The 10,052-nt window shown below is 42.8% G+C and overlaps 5 protein-coding genes across 5 annotated transcripts; all 5 read left to right on the top strand.

Moving 5' to 3' along the window:
- Positions 1-567: 567 nt before the first annotated feature.
- On the top strand, positions 568-2,940 carry SARC_10710 (hypothetical protein; the record flags this gene model as incomplete). Its single annotated transcript, XM_014295239.1, has 2 exons — positions 568-710; positions 1,086-2,940. 2 exons carry the CDS (start codon positions 568-570, stop codon positions 2,938-2,940), a joined length of 1,998 nt encoding a protein of 665 aa, XP_014150714.1.
- A 1,007-nt stretch (positions 2,941-3,947) lies between these two features.
- SARC_10709 (hypothetical protein) lies at positions 3,948-4,494 on the top strand (the record flags this gene model as incomplete). Its single annotated transcript, XM_014295238.1, has 2 exons — positions 3,948-4,035; positions 4,189-4,494. The coding sequence occupies 2 exons, from the start codon at positions 3,948-3,950 to the stop codon at positions 4,461-4,463; spliced, it is 363 nt and encodes a 120-aa protein (XP_014150713.1). The 3' UTR covers positions 4,464-4,494.
- Positions 4,495-4,503: 9 nt separating this feature from the next.
- SARC_10708 (hypothetical protein) lies at positions 4,504-5,439 on the top strand (the record flags this gene model as incomplete). Its single annotated transcript, XM_014295237.1, has 1 exon — positions 4,504-5,439. One exon carries the CDS (start codon positions 4,504-4,506, stop codon positions 5,437-5,439), a length of 936 nt encoding a protein of 311 aa, XP_014150712.1.
- A 26-nt stretch (positions 5,440-5,465) lies between these two features.
- SARC_10707 (hypothetical protein) lies at positions 5,466-5,783 on the top strand (the record flags this gene model as incomplete). Its single annotated transcript, XM_014295236.1, has 1 exon — positions 5,466-5,783. The coding sequence occupies one exon, from the start codon at positions 5,466-5,468 to the stop codon at positions 5,781-5,783; it is 318 nt and encodes a 105-aa protein (XP_014150711.1).
- Positions 5,784-7,827: 2,044 nt separating this feature from the next.
- SARC_10706 (hypothetical protein) lies at positions 7,828-9,773 on the top strand. Its single transcript, XM_014295235.1, has one exon. It carries the CDS (start codon positions 8,178-8,180, stop codon positions 9,717-9,719), a length of 1,542 nt encoding a protein of 513 aa, XP_014150710.1. The 5' UTR covers positions 7,828-8,177; the 3' UTR covers positions 9,720-9,773.
- Positions 9,774-10,052: the final 279 nt, after the last annotated feature.

The following is a 10,052-nucleotide window of genomic DNA, read 5'->3' as shown; positions in this document are numbered from 1 at the left end:
GGAGTTATCATGTTATATTTAGTTAGTATATATATATATATGTATACATATTTATATATATTCATATATATATATATATATATATATTTATGTATATTTATATATACATATATATATTTATATTTATATATATTTATATATATATGGATATATATATATAAATATAAATATAAAGTATATTGTTTTAAATTTTTATTATTTTTATTAGTCTGATAATTATCATTATTAATATTATTTCTGTTCGTATGTATTTATATTGTTAATTAAAAAGTAGACATATTTTCTTGATCGAAACTGTCATGAAGTTATACAGGATGTACGTACATGTTTGAAACTGTCATGAAGTTATACAGGATGTACGTACTTGTTTGATACTGTCATGAAGTTATACAGGATGTACGTATATGTTTGTTTCTGTGTACATTGTCTCTCAGTATTTGAACGTTACACGGGTTTACCTTGCATCCATGTATATGTTTATAAATATCGTAACGTCCATCCTCATAAGTCGTGCTGAATATCCAAATATACTGCACCGCCTTTTCCTGGTTTATGCATTCTTTACAGATGACGCGGGAAGCGAAGTTATTCAAATATGCTGAACGCGGATCTGTGCGCAAAGTTCTGAAGTGTTTGGATCGCAAACACGCAAGCTATCGTATTGACGATCAAGACCGGGATGGCTACACCTGCTTGCACTATGCCGCTCGGTATGTGTACGAAGTCGCGTACGACATCTATAGAGATATATTCAGGGTTTTATTTTTGTGTATTTATTAGTTATCACAATCCCTATATGTTGGTATTGAGGTATGTGTCACTTCATTGAAGTTTTACTATTACCGTTGATGTATGTTGCTCTTATGGCAATCGGAGTTACTTATTGCGAGTTTTAGCACTTAATCCATCGTATTAAAATCATATTTCTACTCAGCCTTGCTTGTGCCATTATATAGAGGCAATGCATATAGTACTCTGTTGGGTTTTGTATATGTATATGCTTTTACATATACCCATGCACGTGTGCATGCGTCCTAATACTCGTATATCTCCTCAAATACATCTGGTATCGCGTTTCTTCTCAGGTGGGGCCATTCAGATCTTGCCCGGGCGCTGCTTAAGCGCAAAGCGAATCCCAATATACAGACAGACGATGACAAGGATACCCCTCTGCATATGGCGCTTGTCTATCACCATAATTCGGTCGCAGAGCTCTTAGTATGTAATAGGAGCGTACATACAGACCTGCCCAATACAAACGGAACGGTGTGTGATGCACTGCTTGGTCCAGAGCTATCATATCTCAAGCGATCGCGCAGTACTGCGAACGGTGCTACAGTCGGACAAACACGCCAATATGTAAAATCAAATAGACCTGATAAGAGACGTAGATCTGTCGACAGTAGCACAGAAGGCGTTGGGGAAAGTTCACGCGAAGGTGGCAGCCACAAAGAGCTGCATAGCGTATCCCGACTGGACACCAGACATGGGAGGAGAAGCAAACGTAGAGTGAGTGATTCGCGGTCTGAGCACGATGAGTCGGCTTACCATAAGGGACCTACGAGTAATATTGACAGCGACCGTTCCGGTAGTGTAGGCAGATCTCGATCTCGAAGATCCAAACACCCCGCACCACTACGGGCACGCGCACAAGGAGGTACAAGACCTACTAGCAATCCACCATTAGATTCGTCACGGGATAAGTCATCACCGAACACTTCACCTGTGATCTATTCAGCATACAACTCGCCTCCAGCGGCTTGCTTGGATACAAACGACAAGCGGCGACACAGTGCGCAGTCATGTGGACAATACAGTTCAGACACAACCCGTGAACGAGACTCTGAGTGGACTCAACAGGACTGGGAGGAGGACTTGAAAGAGACTGAGGCACGCCGTTTTGCCGAGGACAAACGCCGGTTAGACGAGGAGAGGTATTACGAAGCCTTAGAACGCGAGTTCAAAGACGACGATTATGTGGGGAGACTGGACAAGTCGCCGACAGAGGTAGCGCAACAGAGGAACAGGCAGGACTGGCATGAGAAGTTGATGTTCGAGATGGGGCATGATTATAATGCTGAACCCGGTTTTCGTGGAATGGATGCGTATGAGGAGGGTTATACGGGGTCAGCGGGAACGCACGCGGAAACAGGCGCGGATGATTGGATGGAGGCAATCATAGAAGAGAGACGCCAGAAAATGCAGCGTGTGCGGGACGCGGAACAGCGCGAGAAAGCCAGATTTGCTAATCGGAAGCGTGGTGCTGGTATTGGACATGCCAATAGTGGTGAGGATGAGTCCGTACACGACGGTGGAGGTGTGGACGATAGAGAGCGTGAAAGTAAGCGTAGACGCGAAGAATCGGACCGGATCATCCGTGAACAGGAGGCAGAGACATTAAAGAAACGTCAAGGAATGTGCGCGGAGCTCAGATTGGACTACGAGCGCAGGTGGAATGAGTTTGTTAATAGGAATAGCGTGACAGTCTCAGTCAGAGTACAACACTCTTTGGCCACGGACACTACGCCTGACGTCCCAGCGACAGATGCTCATGTCGGTGCGCGAAAGGCAAATGTAGGTGCAAAACAGAATGCTTCCGAAGCTGAAACGAAGTTGCTCACCTACGACAGCATTCCCTGGCCTTATGTTGATCCTATAGACACGCCTCTCGAGATGACAAAGCGGAAACAGAAATCTGCTCGTGCACCTCAAGCGTCACCTGCGATGCAAAACGAAAAGCTGATGGAGATGGAAAAGGCTATACTTGTGATGGGTGTGAGTAAGATTGAGGGAGCGGAAAAGCACAAGTCTCGTATCAGGTTGGAACAGCGACGGTGGCATCCGGACAAATGGCCAGAGGCACTGCTGAATCTAGCTGATAGGGACAGGGTGCTACAACGTGTGAAACAAATTGCTCAGATGTTGAATTCCGAGGCGTGAAGCCATGGTCTATAGACCATACTAATTATTATATAATGATGGAAGCTTCCGATGTAGACGTTCATGCTATGCATCATAACGGTTTACCTTCTAGAGAGTTTGGAACAGTTAGACTGTCATTAAAAAAATATTGAGGCAAGATAGTAATGACTGCACTTATTCCTTATACATACATTATACTTTGCCCTTATACATACATTATACTTTGCCAAGGACCACCATACACTACATAATCCAATAAAACCACTTACTTTTGCTTATTAAGGCTCTTATTTACTCTTCATTCAATATATACTTTGAGTCCGGAGTAATGGAGTTCTATTCTAAAAATAAATCACTACTACATACATTGATAAAATGTACTACATAGTCTCCTAAAAAAATAAAATAAAACAAAATTGTTTTGTTTTATTTGTTATATTATAAAAATGATATATATTTTTATATACACTATGTATTATGTTTGTTTTTAAAATACAAATACATTAAAAGTTATTTTTAAAACAAAAACTGTATTTACCGTGTATTTATTAGTAGAAACAACAAAACTATTGGTTTACCACACGACTATTTATAAATAATTACTCTCGCATCTGTCATTCGCAAAAATGAAAAACGTTCAGATCTGAGATCTGGGATCTCTGTCGCTCCAAATGCACGTAACCTTTACCCCCATGTCCTACATACACCGTACACACTAAGGACTCGAATCGATGAGTACATCACATGGTCTGGAGTGTGCATACCCTCACTCGCTCTCTCTCTCTCTCTCTCTCTCTCTCTCTCTATCTCTCGCTCTCTCAGCTTTTTCACTTTGTAGTTTGTAGGGGATTCGGCAGTGACAGTGTGACACATTGCGTGTTGTTGTTTTTTAAATGTTTGCGCAACTATAAAATTTGATGATTCGGATCCAGTAAACACATAAAAAGTTGAACTGCAAAGTTAAAACAAACAAATCACTACAATCTAATAATGACCAAAAAAAACTCTTATCTAGCCCCGTGCTGATGTGCCTAGCTGCTGCTGTTGTCTATGGCTTGCCCCTCAACAAGACGAATGTCAATGCTGTTGTCGTTGAAGAACACCTTGCCACCGGTACGTTTTTAATTCATGCAAATACGTGATTCAATCTATTTTCCATTGGAAAGGGGTATGTACATGTGTGGCTTGACTGATTCTTCAATTTGAGCGCTTGACCAAAACTATAGTCCTGTTCACTGACTTTTAAATATGTTCATGTTCGTATAGGTGACTTGAGCTTACCCGATGGCTTCATGTTTGGCTCGTCCAGTGCTGCGACTCAAATTGAAGAAAATAATACAAATACCGACTGGTGGTGGTATGGAGCTCCCGAGGCGGATGGGAGTCTGGGCAAGCTGAAGAACCCTGTCGGTGACGCAGCCATGAGCTACAGTATGACGTCAGAAGATATATATCTTATGAAAGCGATGGGTCTGAATTCATACCGTTTTTTCCATCGAATGGGGTCGCGTCTGGCCGAATGGCCCAAACGCCAGTTATGATAGGGATGCTAATGCACATAATCGTAAGCAGATTGTTGATATGAAAGCCGTCAGCGTTACGCCTATGGTGACCATCCACCACTTCTCGAATCCTATTTGGGTGGAGGACTTCGCTCACGCGAATTCAACATCAAGTGGACCCGAAGACTGCACCTCCACCGATATCAATCTGTGTGGATGGGCTGGTCCTAATCAAGCCGCCATCATTGCAGCGCTCGTTAAGCACACAGAGTTGCTTGCCACTGAGTTAGGAGACGTTGTCGATAATTGGTGCACAATCAGCGAGCCTGTCAATTATATTTTGGCCGGTTGGGGACTTGCTGCATTTCCCCCGGGACACAGCTATCTGATGGATGGACACATGGTAGATTTTATGGATGTATTCCGAGGCTTCCTTGAGGCTCACTCTCAGATGTATGACGTTCTCAAGGCTAAAGATACCATCAGTGCCGCTGATGATGGAGTTGCAGCTAATGCAGGGAATACGCTTTCTGTGGCTGAATGGGTACCTACTCACGCCAACAACTTCAGCAGCGACCCTGTTGATGTAGCTGCGGATAATAACATAGAGTACGTTTACAATCACTTCTTTACTCAGTCGATCCTCGATGGTACGTTCGATGCTAGCTGGTCTAGAAATACAAGTACCTTTGAATCTCATCCCGAGTGGAAAGGTAAACTTGATTTCGTTGGTTTACAATACTATTTCCGTGCTGGTATCACTGGCTCACCTGCCCTTCTTGCTTCCGTGCAAGGAACGCCTTGCATGCCTGGTTCTTGGCTCGATATAGGCTCGTGTTTACCTGCCCCAGAGGATCCTAATCACTGGATACCAAGTATGGGTTATGAATACTGGAAAATGGTACTTACAACATCCTCACTGCGTACAAAAACAAATACCCTGGCCTGCCAACAATTATTACTGAATCTGGTATTTCCGCCAACAACGGCGTGCGACGATCTGAGCACGTTGTGAGAAATCTCGAACAAATTCACCGGGCTATGGCCGATGGGGCTGATGTGCGCGGATATTTTCATTGGTCACTTACAGACAATTTCGAGTGGGCGGAAGGTTACGATCCCCATTTCGGTCTGTACCGAATGGCAGATCCCTACAACGAAGACTGCTCACGTGTCGCGACTGCCGGCGCCTTCACTTACAAACAGATTTTGCAGAATATTGGCACAGTAACAGCCGCTCTCCGTGAGAAGTATGGAGGTTATGGCCCCATGACGCCAGAGACAGAGAAAGTTGGAGACTTCCCTGACGCCCCCCCCCCCAGCAAACATAACCTATTAAAGACCACGCCGCGTCCGTAGCCAGCCTAGTAGAATCAGTTGAGATGCAGGCTTGAATGGAAGAGTGTGTTGTTGATGCCACTGTATCAGCAACCTTAAACACATGGTACCTGCTCGGATGTTGTAGCTATGGGTAGGTGGGGCTCTGTTAGGATCATTTAGAATTCGTCGGTGAAGTAAAAATGGGTTCAGGTTGTGCTGGAGCTCCTTTGGCGAAGGTTGATAACCCTATGACCAAGTATATGTGTGTATTTCGGTCACCCTCACATCTTTGAAGGTGACATGTCCATCTACCTCTATTGTTCAAGTTTCCAGTGAATCTGAAGCTGGTGTTGATGCCTTATGCATTTCAGTCGAGGTACCGACTTGTATGAGTGAATGTGTGTGTGAAGCTATCATGTCGACACTGTTAGCCATGGGCGGTGCCTGCAAGAACATTAAAGTTGTGAATGAGGATGGATCTGCACCCGTGGAAGTTTTTGTTTGTACTTTAAGTCATTCCAATCGATACTCTCAAAGTGTACGCATATAACAGGAATACCGGAATTAGTATAAAAAAACTACCTCAATCTAAAACCGCGCGCAATAAATATGAAAGTCGTCTCGGACTCTTGGGTCACAATACTTTTGTTCTACTACCTTAAGGTTGTTGTTGCTAGTCACCAAAGACAAGCGAACATGCCACTCTCTGCGTACGTGCCGGGCTTTCAAAAAGTTTACTAGAAGCCTTAGCTGTAAAGATATTCATAAAGCTATCCATTAAAATGACTAGAACGAGTACTACAGGATGGAATCGATGTGGCAGTTTTGGTAAATATGCAGCAAAATGGTTGACCCAAACCCTAGCGAGCTTCCTAAAGCAGATCAACATTGCAACCACTCTCGAAACTGATATTGTCAGATATTCCGCCATTTAGCGTAGCGCGGAGGATCACTTGCGGGGTTTGGGTGTAAAGCCACTCTGGCGCATACCAACCTTCTTCTACCAGTACAGAATTCAAAGCAACCGTATTTGGGTTCAAAACTATACTTTACAGTAAATTGTCCGATAGGACTTAGGTTTATAAACTGGCAGACATCTTTTAGGCATCTTTTGATTTTCACATTCCAGAACATGGGGGAACTCGCCTCAAGGACCTACTCTACTACTAGCGAGAGGTAGAAGGGCGGCCTCGAGAGAGTACTGAGTAGAGAGAGGCTCGGGGTTCGACGGTTCGTTCAAATTTCAAAGCAACATAAAAATCCGGGTGGTTTTGTTTTGTTTTTTTAAACTAAAACAAAATATTAAAAAAGCATTTTTTTTTTGTATGTATGACTAATAATTGAGTACATAGTGAATACTGAATAGTGATGACACCGACAAAAAAAACTTTAATTTTATAGGGTGATTCACGGTTGATTTTATTTATAGTCACCACGTTTCTAAGGTAAAAACTAAACCAGTAAATCTCTGTCCAATAGAAGTACACAATTCATACTATAGTAAATTCCAGTGTACTGGTTGGTCGAAACATCGCTTATAATTTCCTCTTTGTATACTATATCTAATATCTGTATATATTAGTTCAAATCAATAGCAGTTATAAAAAAAATGTTATAGCAATCATGCATCTATCTACATACATTTTGTAAATACAATATGATTTACATCAACGATCTATTATGTTCCATTATTTTTAGAAATATCTCAATGTTTTCCAAGATTTGTTTTGTTTTCTCTCTTCTGTGTATACACATCACAAGAGAAGAGTGGAAGAATAATGAACGTAAATAAATATGTATTCACATCAATAATTCTATGTACAAAGTGTATTTTACACTTTTACGTGTATTTATATTATATATTTACAATTATACATGTGCTCGATACTTAATTAATGGCTGCAGACTGCAAAACAGACAGTAAAGCTCGGAGGCACACATCACGTTCGGAATTTTACTGAACAGTCACGACTTCCGGAGTTTTCAGCGATTGGCCATAAACTTATTCACATGCTCGCAACACACATCCCTCATCCCTGACCTAGGCTGTCGAATCGCAAAAGGCCGATGGGTTGCGGTTTTCAGGAGCACCATCTCGAATATCATGCGGGAATCGATTCGGTGGGGTTGCTAGAGCTCCAGACCATTATCAAGAAGAGGCTATGCACAAACGCTCGTCACTAGTTCACTCCGACACTAAGACTTGCTTGTATCTCTCATTTCGAGACCATCCCAGATTTGATAACAATACTCAAGTAAATAGACTAAATTAGATAAACATAGTCTGCAGCTTATAGCCAAACACTTTTATACGAAGTGATACGAAGTTCGAGACGCCACATCCAATAACCGATTTCGTACAATCTTGCAACGCTCACTCGGTTCTAGATTGTATGTGCAAGGTAAAGCTGTATCTAAAGTACAATACATACCATGAATGAAGTCTACCATACAGATATGAACACATTCGTGCAGACTAATAATGATCGTGGAGGAACATGTTTCCTCCCACCACAAACATCAATAAGGCAATGGATACTCCAAAGCGAAGAATTGCAAGTGGTAGGAGCTGCAAGTGCGGATACTCAACAACACTTTCAACTACAGCAGAAGCGAGTACGTTTCGATCCAGGCCCTGATCATGTACATGAAACATACGAGAAATACACACATTATTTTAGTGAGTATGATCGTCGACCCTTCGCTAAACGTTCACAAAAGACTCCGAAACAAATACGAGATATCTTCGAAGAAATTGAAGAACTACGTAGAGAGTTGTTTATGGGCCAGACTAGCTTCCCTGTTCTCACTGAAGCTGAGATAGAAACGGAGATAGATACGGAGGACTCTAGTTCTAGTATGGATGGACTGACCATGCACGTGAATGCTAATGCACAAAGAGAAGTGCATGCAATAGCACAAGCGGTTACACACGCACATGTACATGTGGATATGGATGTGCAAAGTAGCGTGAATCAGGACCAGATGGGAGAGGACAATCTGAGCGGCAGTGAGAGTGACGGCCTCAGCGGCTGCGTTTCAGAGCAGGAAGATGAACTGCTAGATTCCAAATTTGGAGGCAACCAATTGAGACGGTTTACCTATGCGTCTAACGCTAGTGTAGCGTCGACGCCAAAAGAGTTGTCCAGTACCTACACGAGCGAACAGTCAGCTCCTCAGCGGCAGCAGTCTCGCAAGTATGTAGATCACGCACGTGCTATCAGCACACATGTTCCGCACACGCGTGCACGGACACAGGACACTCTACAGATGCAGATGCGTAAGCGCTCTATATCCAATCGTGCCTTGCTGGTATGCGACAGCGTGACTAATCTCAGACGATTCAATAGCGTAGGCCACACCACCAGATATGATAATGTGTTTGGTGTGACCCCCAATGTTAATACACATTGTATGGACCAAGAAACGAGCACGCAGCATGAGAATCAGAGTGTGCAGAATCAATCTCCGAGTCTAGGCAGTGTACACATGGCACAGTGCATGCGTCAATCATCTGAAACAAACTGCACTCTAAGCGGTAAGAAAGTGTATAGCAGCAATCATGCCTACGATATAAATAGACGCGTAGATCATGCAGAAGCCCCGAGCTTTCGTTGGAGGAAGCAGAGTGGATTCAGTGGTGACATTGCATACATGGATCTCCGGGAACATGTGCGCTTACCGCAACAAACTCTAATATCAGAGACACTAGAGAGTGAGACCAACAGTCAAGCGTCCCTAGCTGAGATGCTCGCTCAGAATGTAGATACAGATATGGATACGAGTAGGGGATATGGAAAGGATCTGAGAATACAAAGAGATATGTGGGGCCGTACAATAGTCCATCCAGTTTTCTTAGACAAGGAAGTGGAGAGTGGTATTGACACCGATAATAGTATGGGCAGATCAGATAGTAGAAACGTTAGTTGCTCACCCAGCGAATCCATGCGATCAGGTTCGGATACAGACATGTAGGTCGATATTTATTAAAAGTGTACACATGCAGCTATACAGCTGAGTCCCACAGCCACATACATTAACAACTTTTGCTGTAAATTTTTTTTGGTGTGCCAGCGGTGTAAGTGAGAGTTTTGCGTGGTGATAGACAGCAGTTGGTGACATTGATGTGTGACGTTGGCATGCAGACTTCGACTTGTATGGTTAATAGCATTCCAAAAACTTTTAAAGAAATGTAAGTGGAGATGAACGAACATATCCTCTTATATGTATATATATATTTACTAAACAACAAACACACACACACACACACACACACGCACAGATACACGCACACACACACACACACAC

Source organism: Sphaeroforma arctica, assembly GCF_001186125.1.
Source record: "Sphaeroforma arctica JP610 unplaced genomic scaffold supercont1.1357, whole genome shotgun sequence".
Lineage (NCBI taxonomy): Eukaryota > Ichthyosporea > Ichthyophonida > Sphaeroforma > Sphaeroforma arctica.
This window is presented reverse-complemented; position numbering and strand designations above follow the sequence as displayed.

What these genes read in the sequence shown, in the direction of transcription:
- SARC_10706 (XM_014295235.1), top strand. Translation starts at nt 8,178, where the DNA reads ATGAATGAAGTCTACCATACAGATATGAACACATTCGTGCAGACTAAT.